Source organism: Pempheris klunzingeri, chromosome 22 (genome assembly GCF_042242105.1).
Source record: "Pempheris klunzingeri isolate RE-2024b chromosome 22, fPemKlu1.hap1, whole genome shotgun sequence".
Lineage (NCBI taxonomy): Eukaryota > Metazoa > Chordata > Actinopteri > Acropomatiformes > Pempheridae > Pempheris > Pempheris klunzingeri.
The window spans coordinates 17,365,507-17,390,559 of record NC_092033.1 but is presented as its reverse complement, the minus strand read 5'-3'; the positions used below and the strand labels follow the sequence as shown (position 1 = coordinate 17,390,559).

The 25,053-nt window shown below is 42.3% G+C and overlaps 1 protein-coding gene across 1 annotated transcript; it reads right to left on the bottom strand.

The window, feature by feature from the left end:
* Positions 1-1,634: 1,634 nt before the first annotated feature.
* cnot4b (CCR4-NOT transcription complex, subunit 4b) lies at positions 1,635-24,563 on the bottom strand. Its single transcript, XM_070853751.1, has 13 exons — positions 24,482-24,563; positions 18,460-18,695; positions 17,877-18,074; positions 16,789-16,875; positions 16,586-16,687; positions 16,351-16,476; positions 15,881-16,005; positions 12,973-13,167; positions 12,381-12,438; positions 11,832-12,087; positions 10,507-11,049; positions 3,710-3,943; positions 1,635-2,257 (listed from the first exon to the last, which is right to left on the bottom strand). The coding sequence occupies exons 2-13, from the start codon at positions 18,631-18,633 to the stop codon at positions 2,010-2,012; spliced, it is 2,346 nt and encodes a 781-aa protein (XP_070709852.1). The 5' UTR covers positions 18,634-18,695; positions 24,482-24,563; the 3' UTR covers positions 1,635-2,009.
* Between the last annotated feature and the right edge of the window lie 490 nt (positions 24,564-25,053).

The window sequence follows — 25,053 nt, the reverse complement described above, 5'->3', positions numbered from 1 at the left end:
TTGAGTTGGTCTGAACCTCGACTATTCCCGCACATAGTGCCTTAACAATCAACTGGTCTTCTGAAGTGCAAAAAAAAAGTCAAAGAAAAATCGTCATGAATCCGACTTCAGGAACTCTTTGAGACAAAATGTTTGCAGCCCAGTCTAAAATCAAATAGTCTTTTCAAATGTGACTTTGATTTTTAAGAACTAAAAACTGACAGGATGAACATTAAATAGATGAAGATGAAGCTAAGAGCTCTGGTTTGAATAATAAAAAATCACGTAACCACAGGACAACAGTGATTGCCTTGGATGTCAGCATCACTCCTGCAGCTGAGGCTTTAAGCTGTCATGTAAGTCTGGGGCGATGGAGGCGATCTCTGAGGACAGGCGACAGTGAGTGCCACATAGTGGCACCAACTGTGCTACACCTCTTCTGAGTTTAGATACTTCACATCCTGCAACCCTCTGATGCAGAGGTTTGGCCAACACAGGAGGTGGATACTCACTAAGCAGCATAAAAGAAGGTCCACACTTTCAGTTTTTCACTTGTAAGATTTTCAGTTTATGGAATACCGTAGACTCCAACCCACTTGTTGCTCCGCAAAAAAGCATTCTCATTCAAACTGGCTCCTGCTTTAAACCCAAACCCAAGATCTCTTCCTAAACCTTACCAGGTAGTTTTGGTGCATAAACCTAATCAAACTGCGACTGAAGACTGATAATATAAATTAATTAAATTCACTAATTCATCTAGGATTCAACCCTGCTCAACTGGGTGAAAGTCTGATTCTTAATCCATTCAGGCACCACATTCAGCAAGACGCTTTGTCTATTATATCAGTGGAATCAGTAGATTTGTGCAGTTATTTTGATTGGAGTACACTTTTGGTGAACTTCTAGCCACCACAGGAACTTTTGCAGAGACCCCGAAATCATTTCAGGACCACGTAGGCACTTTATCTCAGTTTTGACTAAAGTAACCAGGTACTTTCTGGTGGCCCAGGAGCTACAACTGGTGTACAGCTTTATTCACACAGCAACCAAATCCTGAGTGTCACTACAGAGAGGAGGGGTGGGCACAACATGACCCTGTGTTGTTGTTTCCCCATCTTTTATTAATGGTCCTTTTGCCTAATTTCCAGATGCAATGGAAATGCCAACAAGAAAATGGAAGGAGTGCTTTTAGTTCCTGTGGTTTCATAGTTCCTGAAAAATAGTCACCGTTTTACCAAGCTTTCAGTACCACCACCTATTTCATGTGGATGTTCAACTGATTTGTCAGATTTACCAGAAAGCAAAGGCTTTGGGCTACAGAGTTTCACAGCAATGTGTTACATGTCAGCCAAAGTTGTTTAGGTGACACAAGCGTGAGCTGCAGTATTAAACAAAGAGACAGCATGCCACAACAGGATGAAGCTGCAGCCTCTGACTTGTTCTTCTTCGCTCTAAATACAGACGTTTTGTGCTACCGCAAAACTTTGGCCTAAACCATACTAAACCTTCAATTTCACCCTGATGAAAGAATCAAGGGTTTGATTATCAAGGGTCTTCCCTCAAGCATTCCTAAGCAGCTGCTGCCATGAAGACAAACAAGACTTATCAAGAAACACCAAATAATTCAGTTGTTTTTATTCCAAAGCATCTTTCAAACACTCTTCCTGGACGTAATCGACTGTCATTGATATCGTAATAACAAATGCTTTTTCAGAGTGACTATGTTTCTGTCAGCAGTACTTTATGATTATGAGGCATTCGGCGTGTTAAGAGGTACGGTCGGCGTAGCCTGCCTCGACCAACTCCAATAACCAATCACAACAAAGACAACAAACATAAGGGCTCAGAGGGTCTAGAGGAGGGAAATTAACATATGGTATTATATTATTAGTTGGTAATAGTTTTGTAATTTGTATCTGCAAAGTCAGTGCAATTTTGAAGTGATGCTAAGTGTGTGTGTGTGTGTGTGTGTGTGTGTGTGCCAACAGTCCCTTGTGGTGGTCCATAGCAGTGCTCTGCAGCAGGTCTGTCTAGGTCTGTGTTGGAGGTCTGAAGGCCGCCTGGAAGCCTGGTGGTGGGGAGTAGAACTGGTTGGTGGGGACCAAGTAGTGCGCCCAGCCAGCTCTGTGGGGGGGTGGCGGGCTCCTAAAGGGGCCGTTTTGTGTGGCGGTGCTGGACGGGGCATCCATTTCTGTAAGCACTTGCAAGGACTTGAGCCAGTGTGGAGGATTGTCATCTTGGAGACAGTCCAGACTATTGCCACCGGAGGCTGGGATTCCTGCAGGGGACAAAGAAATAGGGCACACAGGTTTGAAATGAATCTTTCTAATATACTAATAAATGAATAGGATACGCCTCACGAACAAGACACGTGACATTTACGTCAAATCTAGAGTGAAGGAAGTGTGGCTGAGTGGAATCCATGCTGCTACTACAAGAGGAGAACAGAGAAGAACAGTCTGAGTTGTCGGCACTGTGACTTAACAAGCACGATTGTTTTAAGAGCAAGATGACACATCTCCACTTCGCATGCTTCCACATTGGAAAGCCACATCGCCAGCATATGTCGATAATGACGTCTACAATTGTTACCACAGCGACCCATGCAGATAGGTTGGTGATGTCAGGATACGCAGCTTTGATCTGTCTGCACAGTCTGTCTTCTACACAAAGCCTAAAGGGTTTTCATTGAAAACTGGAAATGATACAGATCAGAGCGGAATTGGCTGGGTGGAAAACTTGACAGCTCCTTGACAGGGGTGCCTGTGGCTCAGAGGTAGAGCAGGTCATCCATCTATCGAACGATTGGCAGTCAATCGTCGGCTCCTCCAGTCCACATGTTGAAATGTCTTTGGGCAAGACGCTGAGCCCCTACTAGCTCCTGAAGCATAGCTTCAGTGTGTAAATGTATGTGAAAGAAAAGTCTCCTCCAACTTAGATTCCTTCTGTATGAATGATGTGTGAATGTGAATTTCGCGTAAAAGCACTTCGAGTGGTCAAAATGACTTGAAAGGCTCTATACATGTACAGACCATTTACCATAAATCCAAAACAATGAGCCAAAAGCTCACATATATCTGCCACATATTTGACTGCGAAATATCTACCTAAATTATCCACCCTAGTGTGCCTTAAGATGGGAACCAAGGTTTTGGTGGCTTGGAGGTGCTAATTGATTTTCGCTTGGCATTTAACACAATCTTGCCACAGCAGCTGGTGGAGAAGGTGCAGCCGCTGGAAATAGACTCAAAGACCTGCAACTGGATGCTGAATTCCCTGTCACAGCTCCGACAGACAGTCAGGATTGGCAGCACGACCTCTACGCCCTCTGAGCACAGGATCGCCTCAAGGGCGTGCACCGTTGTTCACACTGCTGAAACATGACTGTTCTGCACGATTCAACACGAACCACATGCTGAAGTTTGCCGACAACACCACACCTGTGGGCCTCATCGGGACAGAAGTGAGTAGCTGTCAGCCTCACGCACAACACATAATCTCACCCTGAACACGGACAAAACTAAGGAGATGATTGTGGATTTCAGGAGGGCCACTTCTGGTCACCATCCACCACCGGTCATGTGTGGTAGAGAGGGTAAAGTGCACCAAGTTCCTGGGCTTGCATCTAAATGATGACCTTTCCTCCGGTGACACCACAGCCATCATCGAGAGTAATCAGCCAGTAGCTTTTTAAAAGCTTATTACCGTATTTTTGGATAACGGTTCATACCTCTGATGATGGCTGGGTCCTTCCAGCTGGCTGTGCCGTCCCAGCAGAGACTGTGGGAAACATTTCCAGAAACCCCCTGTGCCCCTGTGTGGTTGATGCTGGATGAGGAGGATGACGATGAGGAAGACGAGGAGTTGGGTAGCCCTCCAAAGTTGATGTTGATGTTTGGCAACAGTGCTCTAAGGCCGTCTTGCCACTCTTTCACATTCATACTCTCGACCCAACTGTTGTTTTCTGCATTAAAACGGGGTGAGAGGAAGCTCTTAGGAGAAAAACTATACCACTTGCAACACATTGTTTAGTGCTTAAGTACTAAAATACCTCAGTAAAGAGCTGGTCAGCAAAGACCAAAGGCTCATTATGAACTAGGAACTCAAATATTGTCATTTCATATGCGGCACAAGGTCATTGTTATTCTATGTCCCAAAGACAAACATCACTTGGACTTGGTACTTGATGGTAGTGTCTTCAGTGCAAGAACATTTTGACGTCAAAACAATAAAACACTTAGCATAATATTCGACATATGTGTATCATTCCCCTAGACGACTAAGGGAGCAACATCATCAGAGAGAAGAAATACATTAAATTGAGGTGAAAAGCTTTGGGATGTGGGGGTTCTAGGGGGGTTAATATCAATCAATCATTCAATCTTTATTTATATGGCGCCAATTCATAACAAGATGCTTTCCGTGAAGAGAGACCCAACGAAGAATGGAATTCAACATTAAGGATTCAAGAATCCCCACATGAGCAGCATCAGATATTATACTGAGCATCAGTGGCAGGAAGAACTCCCCTTTAACAGGAAGAAACCTCGAACAGACCCAGGCTCAATGTGGGCGGCTTTCTGTTGGTGTCCGTGTTGGGTGAGGGTGAGGGGTGAGAGGGTGTACAACAAAAAACAACCAAAATAATAACAGCAACTATATCACTGAGAATAGGAATATGATATATGATAATATATATAATAATGAGCAAGTGAAAAACATGACAATAGTTAATATCTGAATAATTATAGCACGACTAATATCAGTAAAAAGTGTCGGCGGCCGATGATCCTCAGCAGTGATTCATGAAGCCAGAGAACCACAGCAGGAGAACCAGGACCAGGATCCACAGGAACCAGAGAGGTAAGCAGTGGCAGAGAGTGGTACATGTGGGTAGAGCAGAGGAAACGTTTAGGAGTAAGTGTTTGTTAAGAATAAAGGCTGCAGAAGTGGCCTTAAAAGTATACTTTTGGATAAAGCATATAGTTAGGGGTTTTCTCGCCTTGGTTTGCCGTGGACCAGCCCTTTCGTTAAGCTGCTACAGGCTTAGACTGGTGCAGGACTTCCCATGATGCGCTGAGCTCCTCTGTCCTCCTCTCCCGTTCCATCTGTACGTTTCATGCCGCATTACATATGCTGCTATCTTCCCCGGAGCTTTTGTACTTTCTCGTCATGCAGGTTCGTGCGGATCGTGGTCATGGTACGCCTGATCACCCAACACCGTAGACCTGTGCGACTCCCACTGTTTATGTTACTGTTATTGGTCATTATCCATTATTATTATTATTATTACTATTATTATATATGTGTTGTATATATAAGTGTTGTCTAATGATAGGAGTCATACAGTACCTTAGTCCAAATTAAATAGATTGAAATTGGCAAAAACAAATGTTTAAATCAGGAGCTACCTGATCGAAGAGTATTTGAACAATGTGATAAATCTGACCAAGAATTAACAAATGGCCTCCTGCCCACAGCTGTCTTCTAATCAGCGTGGAAAACATTATATTCAGGGCAAGCCGTTCACTCCCTTAGCTCTCCACACTGCCTTTCTGTGCCTGTGGTCAGTAAGATCTGAGATATAAGTCCAGAGTCTAGAGAGGCCGCAGCAGTGGGTTAATTATTTAGCTGCCATGTTTTCTCCTGCAGCCGAAAAGCAATGTTGCTGTGTTGTGGTTGGGGGCTGAAATCGTTCGGAGCTCTGACTAATGAGACGTTGCAGACAGCAGACCTCTCAAGGTAAAATACTAATTGACAGAATGATTGTTAGTTGACTTACTCTTTAGCCCACAGAATGCTTCGTATAAGATGGCCAAGGCACAGAGGAGACTATGGACATGCCATGAGGTTTAATTCATTAGAACAGGTCTTGAGATATTGTTACTACAGCCGTTACTTCAAGTGTTGAGTCTAAGGAAGATTCCATGAATCATACTCAGCATTTTCATTGAATACTGCCTGGCACCAACCCCCGACACACGTGATCCTCCCTTTGTATTCTCTTGGGATCGTTGCTTAGCCCTTACTAAGACCTTTTTTCATTTTAATCAGGCTGTCAGGCGTTAACTTCATCACCTATATTGCCATTTGCATCGCCACAGAAGTAAGTGTCTCCATGTTTAATTCACAAGGCAGAGAGTTGCCTTCAAAATCAATTTTAATCAAGTTATCCAATGCTACTCCCTTACAGGAAAGAATTATTCACCACTTAATTAGCTTATGTCTTTTATGAGTGCGGATCGTCTTCAGCTAGTTTCATTCAACAACCTTTATGCCGTGGGTCTGGGTGCATGATCTACTATCCTGAATTCACCCATATCCTACCTACCTCATGTATATATTGGAGCCTGTACATAGTTATTCCATTATTCCAGCGTCTTTGCACTCTGCATCATTGCACTACTGTCTTTTCACACTCTGTCATAGTTTTTCCAATCTTTTTGCTTAAGTTAAATGTGTGTTCACTTTGTTCAGCTCTGTTGCTCTTGTGTCCCTTTTTGTCCAGTTATGTGTAAGTACACACAATAAAGCTGACTCTGATTCTAATATTCATATACCCGATTCTCACTGGCTGCAGGTTGTCCATTATTCTTTGAGAACGGACACCAAAGTAGTTTCGTCGAAGCCCCTTAAAGCCTTTTACAATTTATTGCAACACATTATGAAGCATTCCGAAAACTTATTTCCAGCCGTGAGTGAAGTTCTTTCAGTCCTTCACTTTTTGAATACCACCAGATGGCGACTGTAACACACAAGCTGCAGAAGTACACTGCCCCTCTGACATATCAGATCATCTTACATTTTAACTGGCCGTTCAGCTAAACTACTTCAGCCTGCAGCCGACAGCATGACCTATCATTTGTTTCTTTGAAAATCTTGATATCGACTTGGCTGAATAGCTAGCTAGTCTTGTTGTTAAACATACCATCAAATTCCGTTTACTGTCAGTCATATGCAACGTTATTGACTTTGAATCTCGCTAGCATAATGTTAGCTTTCCAGCTAAAGTGTTCTATGAGCCTAGCGTACTAAAAATATATCTCTCGCATAAAGTCGCATTTAAGTTTCATCCTGTTTACCAGAGTAGAGAACAATGTTTTCATTGCGTTAGAACCTTATGAGAATTGTTCCAGGTATTGGTCAGCCCCTCGGGTATTAATAGGGAGACTGAATTACGACTTGTGAAAAATTTAGAATTTAGAATTTGCTTTTTGCTTTTCTTTGGCAAGTGACCACGGTATAAGCCTTCAACACGTCAGAGGCAACGGTCCTCCAGTTCTTGGCCTCCCCGTCGTCCATTAATTCCTGATAATGGACATCTAGTCAGGCATTATCCCTTACATATCTTTGGTTTAGACGCTGGTAACTTACTGATACACTGTTAATCAGATCATTGCAGCTCAGAAGTGGGGGACAATTACGTAGCAGCAACCTGTGCATGAGTGTAGAAATCTGATACTTGCTGATGATTGGGTTGCAACGCACCGGCAACCAGAAAGCCACCAAACTGTGTCTTTGAAAAGGAATAGAACAGGGAAGTAAGGCACCTAACACAAAGTTGGAGAGCAATCACAACCCCTGTATAGTTTAAATGTTGAGGTGAATTAACACTTCACGTACTTCACACACTTTTAGCCACAGAGAAACTGACTTGTTCCAAATTCAAATTCAAAAATACATCGATCAAAGCCACTCATGAGGTCCAGAGTCATTATGATAATCTGATAAAGGATCATTTATCTGTATCGATATCTTCAGTCCAATTGGAAATTAGAGGTCAAGAGGGAGGGTGAAAAAAATGGAGGGACTGCTTTACCATGTTACATTTTGTATGGTAGCACTTGGCTTTGCTGAGGTAGACAGTAACGTATAAGAACTGGTATTTCAAGCTTGTTGGTGTCGGTAACTTTCTCAATACAGACTTTGAACTCACATTTTTAGAAGATCCAAATTGACAAGCTGAACTGAGAAGTCTGAACTTGCAAGAACAGACAAGAGCTTCCTTGCTGGTATCACCAGCTGAGGCAGGTTTGGGTGACAGACCAGAGGGACCAGCCACTCCTCTGGTTGATATGTGATGATACTTGTCTACCTGAAGTTCATGCAATTATATTGTGAGTCATCCAGAAACTCTGACTGTCCTTGGCTAAATGTCGACTTGATTGTACTTCACAGTGCTTGAGCTGAGAGCACAAGAACAGACAAGAGTGCAGAATGAAAAGCCTCAGATCTATGGACGGGATGGGGGGATGTTTAGTTTGAATCAGATGGCAGAGCAGATAAATTGACTCCAGCAGATTTTATTGTGATGATTATGGAGTCACAGTCTTTACAGAGAAATTGAAATGGTACTCAAGTGGTACTGAAGAAATGTTACTTTTTGAAAGCTTTATACTAATACAGTATCAGGCACTATCACTTCACATGGCTGCACGCATAATTCATATATCATGAACACTACTGAAAATACTTAATTACTCATCCATCACCAGTGGAAAAACTATTACTAATTGCAAACAAAGCACAAACTATAAGCACAGAGTGGAATGTGTGGGGAGCATGGACTCTGTGGGCATCTCCAAGATCACCTGCTATTTTGGTTCATGCAATGATAACAATACAAGTGCAAAAGTCTGGTCTTGTATAGGTTTCACTGTAAATGCTGACAGAAATAAACAATCCATCAATCAGATGTTTTTGGAGTTTTAATTCTACAGTATCTCACATCATTAATGGTCACATATTGTAAAATGTGATACAGCAGTGTTTGCAATAGTACGCACTTTAAGAAGAAAACAAGAGCCACTAAAAAGAAAGTTTCCAACCCTCTCATTTTGTAACCAAACATCCTAAAATATACACTTTCCTGGCATTTTTGCCAACTCTTTTTTTTTTCCCCGTTGATTTGACAGCCAGAAGATAGCTACTGTAAAAGCAAAAGCTGAGGAAGTGAAATCAAATTTCATGTACCCATAACCAATCAGAGGCCACGTGAAATCAGACACAACCCGAAGAAGAAAGTTACTAACTTTACAAAAAATACTGGATTGCTGAATAAACAAATACAAATAAATAAATAAGATGCATAAACTCCCTGGTTTTCCATGGCATGCTCTATTCATCTATGGTGTTCTCTGACTGGAATAGACTTTTCTTGATTCCATGATTTTACAGAAATTCCATGACCCATGGGCACTGTATTAGTAGCAGCCTGCTGTCATTTGCACATGATTTAATCAAGTTAAACACAACAGATAACCATGCATAATGGCACTGGAGCTGCCAGGTGGGACGCCTTTCAGCTCAGAGACTAAAGATTTATGAGCGCTGCTGCCTTTAGGTGCCAAAACTAAAATGGATTAAAAAAAGTAGTTATATGGAGAAGAAATAAGAATAAAAAGAACAAGAATGAGAAGGAACATAGGAATGAAACAGGCTACCAGCCTGTGAGTACAGGTTACTGAATAACACGTAAAATACAAGAAGAAATCACAGCAAGTCGTGCTCTTGCTGGACAGTATGTTTTTCCCCCACCACCATGAATATTAGGCCTCCTCAATGAATGTAAGACAATGCCATTCATTTTAAGGCACAATTATTAGACATAAGTATTATCAGGCCGATACAATGAACAGAAACGAAACATGAGGCATCGTAGCTTTGTGCATCTCTCTAATGCGTCTTCGTTTGATCTCCCTGGTGAAAGACTCTCATGATTTATGGGGATGGGTTTATGTCAATAAGTGCACCTTGCAAATGGATGTCAGACCAGTCTACTTCCCGTAGCTGCTGCTAAAATTAACACAGTGTCTTTAGGGACTTTTACCACACCTTCTCTTGTCGAACAACACTTCCAGACTTATAACATAGGTCTGAAGCAAATTCATTACTTGTGATGGCATTTTATGGCCAGATTATTTCAGTACTTGAAGTGCTCTTTGGATGGTGATTTGCTCCTAGAATAATGCTACAGTAAATGATGTGCTGCCACCAAGTGGTCAATAAATAAGCATACGTTTACCCACAGTAAAGGCACTAAAAGAAGACGTGTGCTTTGAGCCCCCAGTTCTTTACTGATTCTGCAGTTGCTTTACAGACTGAATATTCTCCAGAGCAAAATATTGGGGTTTCTAATTCTGATACACATCCAGTACAGTAGAAATCTTTAGTAAAGCAGATAAGCAGAGACAGATGCAAATTATATGATGCACGTGGATGCATACGATCTGGGCAGAATGCTTGCACTTTCAGAAAGACAGTACTCTCTGAGGTTTCGTAGTTTCATGGCGGTAAACATGCAGTGACTTCTTGCACTGACACACGTCATTGTGCGAGGCTAAAAATATGTTGTCTCCCTACCTTCGTGGCAGTGTGGTGAAAAATGTAGTAAATCCTTGAAAAGACCATGTCCCAACTCATGCCCATTTTACATGACTTCTCACGCTCGTTAACGCCAGTAATCCACATTAAGTTAGACACCATTATATGTATACAGTGGACCGAAACTGCCTGGTCTAGACTTACCTGTGATGGGGATTCCTCCAAGCCCAGTACTGTGATGTCCTGGCAGCAAGTCCAAGAAGCTGCTGTGTGAGGACTGTGTTGGACTCACTGTGCGGTTCAAATGCACAAAGTTACCACGTGACGAGGCGGAACCCATCCAGGACCCACAAGATGCTGAAGAGGAGGAGGAGGTGGAGGAGCAGGAGGACGAAGATAATGAAGAAGGGTGAGTGGGGAAGCTGTAGGAGCTGTAGCCTCCTCTGTGAGGGTGCTGATGCTGGGAGAGGTGGTGATAAGGAGGTGGGAGGTGGTTGGGGAGAGGCAGCCCTCCCGGGGGCCCAAGGCCTTTGTTGAGCAAGGGTCCATGGGGTCTGTGGGGGAAGGAGCCGGTTGACAGGGAGGAGCTGAAACTGTCTTCAACAGAGAGCTCCTTCTCTATGAGGTCAGCCAGAGCCCTGCGAGTGATGTCGAAGGGGTCGAAACCCAGGTCATCCTCCTGCTGTTTGGATGAGCCGAAGCCGAACGCTGCCTGCCAGTCTGTGGACGATGACACTGGGATGGTATCTGCACACATGCAGGAGAGGAGCTCTGAGCAGACTTCACAAAGAAACAGTCAAACAATGTACTGTGGAAGGATTCCCCATTGATACACTGACACCCTTAAAGGGTAACTGGTATTTTTAAACCTGCGTCCTATTTTATTTAAAATAACTAGTAGGTACAAAAGATTTTAGATTATTTGGTCACGTGAATCAACTCAGTCAGTAGCCTGGCTGGGCTGCAATGGCGGCAACGTAATGCTTTGGGGCAACTGCATCCGATCTAAGCACGTCCACTAAGAGTGCTTGTTCTTGTCACCGACAGGTTCGATTGTTACTCGAAGCGTCGGACAACAGTTTAGAAAGAATCCCTACAGAGACCTGTTAGATCCTTTTTGTTTCGCAGAATCAGCCTTTATATGGCTTTAAACATTATATCTTTTGTTCTAGTCCATTTTAATAGTATTTCAGCTAGACTGATTGGCCATAAACTAATTCAAGTTGAAAAATGACATACAACGTTTAATCACCGATGAAAGTTTGCATGATATTTGTTTTATCAGAAATGTAAAAACAAATATTAGCAACTTTTGGGAAAAGTTACATGCCAAAACAATTTCTTGATGAATCAGTTTGGGAAGTCACTGAAGCCGATTCACCAAGAACTTACCAGCACTTGACCCCCCCCCCCATGAAAAACACACAAAGACACTATCAGCAGAAACAGTAACAAGCTGCAACCCATGCTTGACACAAACAGCCACTTCCTTTCTCACAATAAGCTGGCCATTCCTGCGCCAGGCCCACCTGAGGTGAAGAGGCTCTGTGGCTCTGGTGCAGTAGGCCAGTCAGCGTTGCTGTGCTGGGAACTGGGGAAGCCGCTCAGTCCACTGGGGAGGGGGTTTGGATGCCTGAAGTTACTATTGTCTGAGAATAGTGACTGGGACTCTGCAGCAGCCACCTTGAACGGGGAGTGAATTGTGTGGCCTGTGACACTGATGGGAACCACCAGGCTGGGCCTACTGAGGCTGGGAGGGGGAGATGGAGAGTCACTGCCCAGGAGCTATGGGACACAAGAGAGGAGAGCCTCCGATTACTTTCATCCTTTATTTAGTCTGGAGATTATAGTTTAATTACAATATGTATTTATGACTTTAACACATTGCTTAACAAAATTGCATACAAAAATATATTCACCACAAACGTGGAGGATAGGACATACAGATCAGTGATTTAAGATCATTTTGTCAGTGGGGTTCATGTAAAAAATGTATGCACAACAACCATGTCTTAGGACACTTTCATTAACACATTTGGAAATGTATGTTTTACAATTCAAGTAAGTCAGTTTCTTACCAGTTGTGAGGTTTCACCATTGCCTGTGCTGATGATGTCTGGCAGTTTGTTGCTGGGGCTGGAAAATAAAAGAAAGGAAAAATGAATTAAATTACCTGTAGCCTAAAACAACTGTTCTCACGTGTCAACTTCAGCATAACGTCTATTTCGACAGCACTATTTCCATCAGTTCATCGATAGTCAGTCATATCGTACCAACCACTCTGCTTTTCTCCTTTTCTCTTAACAAAAAAACAAACCTTGTTTTATCAACCTTTCGATTCCAGATTTTCAACATTTTTGTTTTCCAATCAATGTTAACTTTCTGTCAATGAAACCTAAGACTTCCTGTGAGTTTTTGACAGGAAAAACCAACAGCAATGACAGGCAGGATGGAGAAATGTCATATGTAAATAAGCAAAAGGAATTTAGGACTAAAAACCTGTCTCCAATAAGTCCTGGTTCTATCTGCCATTGAGGTATACAGATATAATTTACAAGAATTTAAATCCACTACAAATTGTGTTATTTATTCATGTTTATAAATGAATAAATATCAGTTCTTGGTTACTTATTTAAGCTTCTGTATCAAGAGAGAAGCAAACTCTCTTACCTAGTAAGGTCACAGTTAGAGGAGAAAGGGGAGAGGGTTGGTACAGCGACAAAGCTGAGGTCCGCTTCGGGCCCCTCAGGGGTCAAGTGTTCAGAGTCTGAGCCATCTGATGGTGGACTCTTCACGTGGTCTGACAACAGACCGTTGGTCATCCTCCCTGATGGCTGCAATGACAGCCAGCCATCTTTACTGGAGCTGTGACAAAGACAGACACAGACAGAAAAGCAAAGTAGATCATATATACATACACAGTGGGTACGGAAAGTATTCAGACCCCCTTCAATTTTTCACTCTTTGTTATATTGCAGCCATTTGCTAAAATCATTTAAGTTAATCTTTTTCCTCATTAATGTACACACAGCACCCCATATTGACAGAAAAACACGGAATTGTTGACATTTTTGCAGATTTATTAAAAAAGAAAAACTGACATATCACACAGCCATAAGTATTCAGACTCTTTGCTGTGACACTCATATATTTGCTGTCCATTTCTTCTGATCATCCTTGAGATGGTTCTACACCTTCATTGGAGTCCAGCTGTGTTTGATTATACTGAGTGGACTTGATTAGGAAAGCCACACACCTGTCTATATAAGACCTTACAGCTCACAGTGCATGTCAGAGCAAATGAGAATCATGTGGTCAAAGGAACTGCCTGAAGAGCTCAGAGACAGAATTGTGGCAAGGCACAGATCTGGCCAAGGTTACAAAATAATGTCTGCTGCACTTAAGGTTCCTAAGAGCACAGTGGCCTCCACAATCCTTAAATGGAAGACGTTTGGGACGACCAGAACCCTTCCTAGAGCTGGCTGTCGCCGCCAAACTGAGCAATCGGGGCAGAAGAGCCTTGGTGAGAGAGGTAAAGAAGAACCCAAAGATCACTGTGGCTGAGCTCCAGAGATGCAGTCGAGAGATGGGAGAAAGTTCTAGAAAGTCAACCATCACTGCAGCCCTCCACCAGTCGGGGCTTTATGGCAGAGTGGCCCGACGGAAGTCTCTCCTCAGTGCAAGACACATGAAAGCCCGCATGGAGTCCTGAAGGACTCCAGGATGGTGAGAAATAAGATTCTCTGGTCTGATGAGACCAAGATAGAACTTTTTGGCCTTAATTCTAAGCGGTATGTGTGGAGAAAACCAGGCACTGCTCATCACCTGTCCACTACAGTCCCAACAGTGAAGCATGGTGGTGGCAGCATCATGCTGTGGGGGTGTTTTTCTGCTGCAGGGACAGGACGACTGGTTGCAATCGAAGGAAAGATGAATGCGGCCGAGTACAGGGATATCCTGGATGAAAACCTTCTCCAGAGTGCTCAGGACCTCAGACTGGGCCGAAGGTTCACCTTCCAACAAGACAATGACCCTAAGCACACAGCTAAAATAACGAAGGAGTGGCTTCAGAACAACTCTGACTGTTCTTGAATGGCCCAGCCAGAGCCCTGACTAAAACCCAATTGAGCATCTCTGGAGAGACCTGAAAATGGCTGTCCACCAACGTTCACCATCCAATCTGACAGAACTGGAGAGGATCTGCAAGGAGGAGTGGCAGAGGATCCCCAAATCCAGGTGTGAAAAACTTGTTGCATCATTCCCAAAAAGACTCATGGCTGTATTAGCTCAAAAAGGTGCTTCTACTAAATACTGAGCAAAGACTCTGAATACTTATGACTGTGTGATATGTCAGTTTGTCTTTTTTAATAAATCTGCAAAAATTTCAACAATTCCGTGTTTTTCTGTCAATATGGGGTGCTGTGTGTACATTAATGAGGAAAAAAAGAACTTAAATGATTTTAGCAAATGGCTGCAATATACCAAAGAGTGAAAAATTGAAGGGGGTCTGAATACTTTCCGTACCCACTGTATATACAGTACAGAGCTTCATTTACAATAACAAATCTTTGCAGTTATTGTCACTCATTAGTTTTGCTTTTCAAACAAACAGGCAATGTATCTGTATTCATATTGGATAATGTGATCAACATAAACGGTCCAATTCGGTGATAAATTGGCTTTATAGTGTTGAAAAATGACCACAATTAACGCAGCTGCATTTCCTTTACTCCCTGTATCGTTTCCACGTGTGCTACTCTTAATACAAATCCAACACTTAACTTTCCAATGCCTATGAGTGTTCTGCTGCAGGAGCTAACAGAATACGGTTGCCGCCTGCCGCTGTCAGATAAAGCAGTTGAAAGATAACTACATTTTCAATCTGTAATCTTTCTCCTTTGTTGCTGAAACAAATGAAACCTGCTGTCATGATCAGACTCATGCCTTCAAGTTCTCCTTGTGTTTCAGATTGTTCCTGTCTGTGAAATGGGTGTTCCGCTCAGTTCGTCGAGCTCAGAGATGATACTCTGTGGAAGACTGTGGAATAAGGCTGAGTACAACCCTACAGATTTTATAGTGGTTAGTCTCAGTCTGTGTTTACAAATTAGATGGCATATGCTATGTAGGTGCTAATTTTGATGGCCTTGATGCTAGTGTATTTCAACTGGCGCTTTGAAATATGGGCCATCATTTTTGTTAGTCTTTAAACCTTTGCTTGGTGTGGCTTTGTTCAAAAGTTGTAGTTCATAGGAGAGAGTAATATTAAACGACATTAAATGCTTCCAAATACACGTCCTTTGTGTTGATTCTTCACTAATTCTATGATTTTACATTTTAATATTCATTATAGCAAGCTCCACTCTTAAGGAAATAAAGATTAATAGCGATTAAGAGCAAATTGTTTCGTTTAAATAATTAGTTTTTCAAACTGATTGACCGCCTTCATTTGTGAATAATAAAAAAAACAGTAGTAAATCTGATTTTTAAGAAACAAAGAGGAAACGAGGAGCAGCATGTCAAATGACTTTTGAGGCGCACAGAAACTAATGCACAGACACACAATTCACAGTGGTGTTACCTCTGTAGAGAGTTGGTTTTGCCCTTTGGTTTGTCTCCTGACACAGGATTGGTCTGTAGGAAAGTAGGGTTCATTTTGTAGAGGTCTTGCAGTAGTTTCTGCTCATACTCTTGATGCTTTCCTGCCTGAAAGCAAAAGAAAGAGCTATGCTTCATTTAACCATAACATAAAAGTTCCAAATACCAAGAAGTGCTTTGCCGCTGACCAGCTCAGATTGTTATTCCAAACGTCTAACAACATCCCTACATAGACAGATAAGATCCTTTTTGTTTAACCGCGAAGAGTCGTTATATTGCTCTCTACAAAGCCACCAGACTGCATCGACAAAAACAGCAATTTTAGCTCACAGAACATGGGACGTGTGTGAGTTTGGTACTTCAAAGGGTTAGGATGGATCCAAAGTACCCCTTTGGAACACCAAAGTTTGAGTTTAATAGTGTCTTCTAAACTACTACCCTGCCTCAACTTACCTGCATCTCCTCTTTTGTAAAACTGGCAGCTTCATCCCCCAGCTCGTGAAGATACATGCAGTCTGGCTTGGGGCACTGCATGCTCTTTAAAAAGTAACTGCAGTATTTTGTTGTTCCTAGAGAAGCCTGCAAAACAGAAAATAGATTCCACGCTAACTCAAGCTGCTTCAGCTGATGAGCTGTCATGAATTAAAATGCTTTATCTAAATGTACTACTTCTATCCTTCAAAATTACCTTCAGTGCTCTACCATCTACCACTACATTGTTGACGCACTGGATGGCTCTGAGAGCGTCTTCAGACCGAATGTACGTGACATAGGCACTGGCACTGGGCCCCTGGGGAAAAAAGACAGACAAATCTAACATTACAAACTGCATCAACGTGGCTCTGCCTCTTTAGTGAAGTACGAGCTGCTCTTTGCTGTGGACGCCCTCACCTGTGAACCGGCGTATGATGTGCTGTTGTTGATCACCACTTTGTGAATCTTCCCAAACTTTCCAAAATATTCTGGCCTCTTTAGAGCCTGTTAAACACAGAGGTCACATTTTCCAATGTAATAATCATTTACCATCATCATCATCATCATCATGGCAATTGTTCTATTGATCTATTTTCTGTTTGGTCTCAACAGGGTTAAACAACAGTCTGTATCTGTGTCTGTAAACTCACTTTTCCAAATCTATACACAAAAATCAGTGTGTAGATTCCTCTATACATATTACTGAACTATCTAAGAACACGACACTGACCATTTCATTTTTATCCACTTTAGAAAGCAATCATGGTTTTTCTAGCAAGGCCACAAAATCAGGGAAGTTGTGTTGTCTCTTAAAACTCACCAGCCTGCCAGCAGTCAGGATTATGACTGGGACACCAGTGACACCAGAAACTAAAAACTCTGCAGCTCCCATAAATTTAAGCCTAGAGGTCTGGAATTCCACTACAGGTGTGATGACAAGATGTTATGTGGTACTTTGTACAGGATTTGCATTTAGCATGCTGTTATAGTTATTCAAAATGCCTTCTAGATGAGGACCCGTGTTTGAAATGATGTAGTTTACATGTGTGTTATCCACATGCTTAACAAAAAGGTGTGCAAAAAAATCCGGAAAAGATTCCGATGTTAAGCTATGACACACTTTGCAGAGTTATCGCAGTGCAGTTTCTAGAAAGGAGAGGGCACAGAATATTTTTGTTGGGAGTTTACTGTGACTGCAACTGATTGCAAGGACACAGCTGGGGTGCCCTAAAGCCTAACTGTTAGGGTGCATACCAGATAGTTGGAACAGCCATATTTCAATTCTGCCATGTCTATGTCTCTGTAGGAGCTCTCAAATAAAGGCAAAAGGCTAAACACAATCTAAAAAAGTGGAGTTCTGGAATACAATTTCAAGCAGCATTATAGATACAATGTAGAAAATAATAAACATAAAGAAAAATCATTGAATGAGAAAGTGTGGTGAAACTTTTGATTGGTACTGTGTATTAATTGTGTGCATGGATATATGCATGTTGTCGTCTCACCTCAGGGTCAGCCAGCCTCTGAGACAGCCCCACTACAAACACAAGGTTTCTCTGGACCACTCGCACGCTGGCTAGATGTTTTCTGTTCTCTGTGATCTTCTGCTTCCTCTCATTCTGCTTCTGCTTCTTCTCGCTCTTTATCCTCTGCAGCTCCTCCTGTGACAGCGGCTTATACACTGCTGGGTCCTCTGGATACGGCTGTAGGGCGCACACAATGTTTAAGGAAAATGACCCCGGTCAGATGCTCTACCACTGTTACATATCGTACAATCTTTGCTGCTCACTTCTCCCAGGAGTTCATAACAACTGCGTGAGTCATTACACACTTCTTTAGCAATCATCAGTAACAGCTGTGAAACAGAGTGAAATCCAAACTGGATTTAACACTAGATAAAATATGTTAAAAACTGTTTATGCATACTGGTTATCTTAAAGGAGTGAGTATTAGACATAGGATATATTGACAAACACAACTTAAATAAGTCTGACACAGAACTGAATGAATGACTGAGCATTAAGGATTGCATGAATGAGATTGGTGGATCAGTTGGATTAATGTGCTGTAGGTTATTATGAGGAAAACCTTTCTGCAGGCGGGACAGAGACCGTTCTCATCTGTCCTGATTCGATGCCAGCAGAAGCGGCAGATCTGGTATCCACATGTGCAGGGGAAGAAGTTGACGTCATCAATCTCCAGTGGTTCCATACACAGTGGGCACTCCATCGGGTCGTCCTTCAACTCGCGGTTCCGGGGCATCCTACGATTCCGCAGCACCGGTCTGGACAGCTCTCACAGGACAGGGACAGGAGACGCACACACTAGAACAGAGACGGACAGGAGGTTAACTACCTAACCCTAAGAGACTGATACTGAACACCAAAACAAAAGTGTTGAGTAAAACAACCAAAAGATTGATGGTTAACTCTTAACAGTAGTAGCGTTGATAAAATTGTTTAAAGCATTTAAATGACTGAATTCAGCCCTTGGCCATGAATGAGCAAAGTGCTAAAATAATCTGCTTATTAGATAATGCGATATTATATATTTAGAAATCATATATTCATATTATATATTTGCAATGTTGACATTTTGGCCTGAGGGTGGTGCAACAGGTGAATTCATGAAATCTCCCAAATGGAAATAGCTGCTCAGGGTTTTTATATATTTCCTATTTCCTTCCTACAGTTGCATTTTCATTATTAACACAGTACCTACAATTATGATACATTATTATGGCCTCTACCCAATTACCCCACAGAGCAGCTGCCCAACATTTAACTCACATCCCACAGGTTCTACATGTATGAGTTTAAGGTCCAAGTCGCCAGGTTCAATACAACATGATGTTGACTTTGTAAATGATGGTCCCACTGAGAGTAAAATAGATGACAAAGCAGGGTATGCTTCTTCCATACAATATAGAATGCCAGAAAAAGATTTAGTATGTCACAGGACATGAATGTCAAATGCAGTATGCCAGAAATACCAGGATGTCCTACTACATTCAGTTTCATTTGGCAGTACGGAATCCAGCACACGTTTTTGGCTGTTCAGACCAGTCCTGTGATACGTCACATCAACGGAGCTGCCAAGGGAGCTCAGACAGGGGACAACGCATTGACAGTGAAATGATGTGCAGACAGAACGTAGCGCCAGCAGCTGCACATCTGCATTAAAAAATACTTTCATACACAGCCGATCGTCCTGACACTTGAATTGATTTTTGTTGGCTTAGTATATATAACTATGTTCTAACTTGGTGTGTTATGCAGAGGGAATAATACTACATGATAAACAGGAAGCTTCTAACAGACTGTATTACACTCTGTTGTAAACAGATGCTGCTTCCAGCCACTGGTGATCAGCCCTAAAAGTCATGATCAGAGCAGATCAGACCAGATCCTGTGTATTTGCTGGAGCTCTGTGTCTGTTTTCTACACTGTGGTCTTTATTGAAATGCAGAGAGGGATTGTTATTATTGTCCCACAGTCCAGTTGAACAGAGCCATGGGTTTGAAGACTTCTCAGACACCAAAACACTGCACAGTCTGTCTAATGGTATTGGACAAGATTTTAAAACTCTGGAACATTATCATTATCATATTTTATCTTTTGTCATGTTACAAAGTAATCTACCAGCAATGTGTGCTTGTATGTATCAATTTAGGTGTATTGACAAAGGTTGCAAACTTTCAGCTGTGTTCAATGAACAACTCAAACAAGAACAACACAACTAATATAACTTCTCCAAATTCAACACAAAATGCCACTTTTAATGACGACTGCAGTCTCAAAATTATTCAACCCCTTGAATAGAATCCCTCATAAGAGCACTTATTGTAAACTAATCAAGGGCCTCATTAGCTGCATCAGGTGTGCTTGAGATAGAACACATCAAATACCCGGACTGGCAAGGGGTTTGTTCACAGTGACGTTTGGTTGCAGGTGAAGAAAACTGTCCAAAATGTTGAACGAGAGGAGATCATTGCCTGCACAAACAAGGAAAAGGATACAAAAAGACAGCAAAGGCACTGAATATTCCTAAAGATACTGTTGGAAGCACAGTTCACAAGTTCAAAGCTAAAGGAGCACTGGCTGCACTACCTGGACGTGGCAGAAAAGGAAGCTATCAACACCTGCCACTAAATTTCTGAGGAGGCAGGTGACCAAAAACTGCAGTGACTGCAAAAGACCTGCAGCAAGACTTGGTGGCAGCAGGCGCTGAGGCTTCAGTTCCTACAGTAAGGTGCATACTAAAGCTGAAGGCCTCCATGCCAGAGCTCTAAGACGTTCACCACTACTGACCCAAAAGCACAAGAAATGTCAGCTCCAGTATGCTAGAAACCATTTAAGTAAGCCACAGAAGTTTTGGGATTCTGTTCTGTGGAGCGATGAAACAAAACTGGAACTTTTTCAAGTCAATGGATCAGCGGTATGTCTGGAGGAGGAGGAATTATGCATATGCAAAAGAACATCCTGCCTACAGTGAAGCATGGTGATGACTTGGTGATGCTCTGTGGCTGCTGTGCTTCTTCTGGCACTGCAAACCTGCAGGGATCTACCAAGGCTTGGCTTCAGGTTTGCAGCAGGTCATAACAGCAAAAAGGTGCTCTACTAAGTACTAAAGATGCTTATCAAGGGGGGGTTGAATAATTTTGAGACTGCATTAATCATTAAAGTTAAGAGTTATTCATTGAACACAGCTGAAAGTTTGTAATCCATAAAACCTACATATTTAGCTTCAGTAATGAGAAAAACATTTCAGCAGTCCCTGTACCTCTGTCCCCTTACTGGTCAAGTACAAAGGATTTCCATGTGGGTCTTTCCCAGGCAACAGGGTGGGAAGCCAGTGGATGACAGCTAAAAATACCCTGCCTGTCCAGAGTGCGTGGGTGGGCGGGGGAGTGCCTGGAGTGAGCCAAATCTTTTCTCTTTTTAAGGGGAAGTCCAGATGGGCAGCAGAGGTGCTCCTGCAGCCTCCCCTTTCCCCCCTGCTGGACATGTATGGTCATCACTGATTCCTTCAGCAGCTCAACACACGGAGTGGCTCTGCACTGCAGCCTGGCTGCTGATGCAAAATGAAACGAGTGTAAATAGACACACACTGCATGAAATTAGTAACAGCATTTTAGTAAGGCCAGCATTACTGCTTTCTGCTAGGCTCATATATCCATAACCACAAGATCCTCACTGCAGCTGACAGTGAAAGAAATATTCACTTCAACACCAATGAAATCTCCCACTCAGCTAAAGTCATCATTCGGATGAGAAAACAAGGTCTTCAGGTCTGCAGAAAAGAAAGCTCAGCTTGGTTTAGAAGCAGTGGCATGAGTTTTTAGTGACACATTTAGTTCCTAACGACAAATACCACCCTGTGGTATATCTGTATTGTAGCCCAAACTGAGACTATGAGCACGAATAACTGTGAACTATTGTTGAGATGCAGTTATAAACTATAAACTTTGACCTGTGCCACTTTTTGCACTTTGCGGGTGAATTGTTGCAGCGCTGCAAGCAGCACTTCTGGGGAATGCTCGAAATGGGCAAGCGTTCCAAACAGCCACGCCAAGAATGCGCCTGTACTGCACTAGTAGTAATAACATCAGCTTCTCTGCCACATTCGTTCAGTCACAGCACCAATACATCCCTGCCCGTGATGATAGCTTCTCCACTGCTTCAACAAATACACAATGTCAGACTCACATTGAAGGAGTAAAAAAAAAAAAGAGTAGTAACAGGGATATCATCTTTTTAATTCCACACAATTTTCTTCCTTATCAAAATCTGGTTCCTACATTACCCACAATGCAACTCAGTCGCCGACAGTTCAGTCAGAGATTGAGCATTATGTTTGCAGCACCTAATGTAGTCGGAGCCTCTGGCCTCTAGCAGAGATGATGAGTAGGCTACTGAGGTCTGGTAAGCTCACTGTTTTCTAACTTCCAGATTTCTTGTAGTTTTCAGACCCAACTGACGCTGACACAACTGTCATCACGTGAGGGCATTTATCATATCTCACACATGTAAGGCATGACTCAAGAACCCCTTCTCTTTATCATCTACATGCTCTCCCTTGGTCAGATCATCCACAAACATGGTCTCTGTTTTCACTGACACATAATGACACCCCCCACACACACACACACACACACACACACACACACACACACACACACACACACACACACACACACACTCCCTGGTCAACTGCCTGCAAGACAACAAACCAGTTCAAACTTAACAGTAACAAAACAGAGTTCATGGTTTTGTTCACTGAGAACAGACTCATGACTTTTTTCCTCATTTCCTTTTGTAGTCTAGAATTTAATGATAATAATAATAATGATAATATGTTGTTATTATGCTGTCATTATTGTTATTTCAATTATTGCTATACAGATATTGATTGACTGATTGATTGCTGACCAACAGAGACAACAAGGCAACACATGAGGAAGACTGACACTGAGGCAAATAAAGCACCTACAAGGAAGCAGTTGATTTTTTTTTTCTCAGTAATGATTAACTGAAATGCATTGTCCACACAAAAAGACGGAAACACTCAGATCCTTAAGGGAGGGGCTTTCCAGACATTGACACAGTGATACAAGTTGGTCACAGCCAATACACAGAGCTGTTCGCACAAGATGACAAACTTTACTGAGTACTTGCTTATTTAAAAACATAACAGCACTGATCAAGAGCAGGAGGCAATGTCACAAAAATGTGTAGAAGAAAAGCTACATTAAAAACACTGATTTTCAGTCAGAATAAGAAAAAACACAATCATGACGTCCACTTAAAGAGTAACTAAAGTTATCTTAACACAAGCAGCTGGCCAATAACACTTTTAGCCTTTTGGCATCTGCCAAGCTTTTGATAGATTTGATGCACCAACAAATTAACACTACATTTCATTGGAATAAGCTCTGGTTTGGTCTTTGTGAAATCTCTGCTAGCCCTGTGACTCCACTGTGTCTCTGAGGATGGATAAGTGTGTGGGAGGAAGGCGCGTTAGGTGTCAAACACAGGGTCGAGGCAGAGAATCACACTCTTCCCAGCTGACAAATCGTGCTTGGCGAGTAACTTCCCTTACTCAGTTACAAAGAAGCGTTTTGTTTTGGTGGTGATGAGGCCAGAACCTGAACCCCAAGACGAAAAAGATCGCTGATTGATCCTAAAGTGCCACCAGTCCCAGATCCACTTTTATTCTGTTCTTAGCTGCAGCTACGAAGAGGACAAGACTATTCCGATGTATGTTCCGACTATTGTAGCTCTGAAACGGTGCTAACCAAACGAATGTGCCAAACAAGTTGTTGGTAAAAACAAAAAGACGAGTAATGCACTTGTCTAATAGTTAAACACTTATAATACGTGTGTAATTAGAAGCAGTGCTGGTATGAGGGTTAGCACCGTCAGCTTTGTTGTCAGTCATGTGCCGGGTGAAGTGTCACTGAAGTGACAGTGCGCTGCCAGTCTAAGCTAAGCTAACCGGCTAGGCTAACCGGCTAAGCTAACCGGCTGGAGTGTTGCTATCTGCAGTCTGTCCTGTATGACGTCGGCTAAAGGTAGACAGCCTCTCCTTGCACTCTGCTGTAGCATGGAACACAACGGCTACTGTGTGGTAAAAATAAAAATAAAAAAACAGCAAAAGTAACCAGAAGACAGCGACACTTTCTCGCACTCTGGCGGGTTGTTTCTAAGTCGTGTTACTGACAGAAATGTGTAAGAAAGAGGAGTTTACGCGGCCTGCCCTTCGCCGGCAGAGCCCGACATGACCGAGACACTGCCGCTGAATGCAGCCGCCTCAGCCCCGCTCCGCTCCGCTCAGCTCCTGGTGCAGGGCGGTCGTTGGACAGCTATACAACGCTTTGGCTGAACTGTTCCACTCATGCCCTTCACTGAAGATAATGATTCAGTCTAAGGCGTTGACTTAACCAGCATAACTGTGAGTGTGAATACTCACCCTGTCTATGTGTTATAGCAGACCCCCCCACCCCCCCAGGATGTTGAGGCTGAAGTCTGCCTATGAGGGACAGTAACTCCGGTACAGACCGCTGCCGTCTGTGAGACTCAGAAGCGGTTGTCTCAAGGAAACAACCTACCTTTTCTCCCAGCCTGAAAAGGTCTTGGCTGCCTACTTTCACCACAAACCACCATCTTACATTGAAAGGAGGAGAGAATATGGGTAACTACACAACTCAGTGAGTCGGCGCAAATCATCTTGATGTTCATACATGGAATGATGGGTATTGTAGTCTCTACTCGCCGATCTGCACACCGAATGGCCTCACTGTCACATCGATTACTGTCGGCCTTCAGTTTTGCTTAAATCAGTGCAACTTACATTGCTTTATATACTGTGGGGGGAAAAATCTAAATATTATATATTTTATTTATAATAATATGAATATTATTTTTAAAATATTTTGTTAAAAATAATTAAAATGATTATTTTTATTATTCTAGCTAAATAAATAAATTAGTGTTTCTTATTTATAATGTGGAAGCTTTAGGGACATCGGAAATATTAATGAATGGTTTACTAACATTTATATAGACATTAGTTATACTATAGTTTATAAAACTGTAGTAAGGGTTCCTTATACAAATTGGTAGCATATATTATAAGCTTAAATAAATATTAAGAATTTATGGACGGAGTACTGGCAGTGAT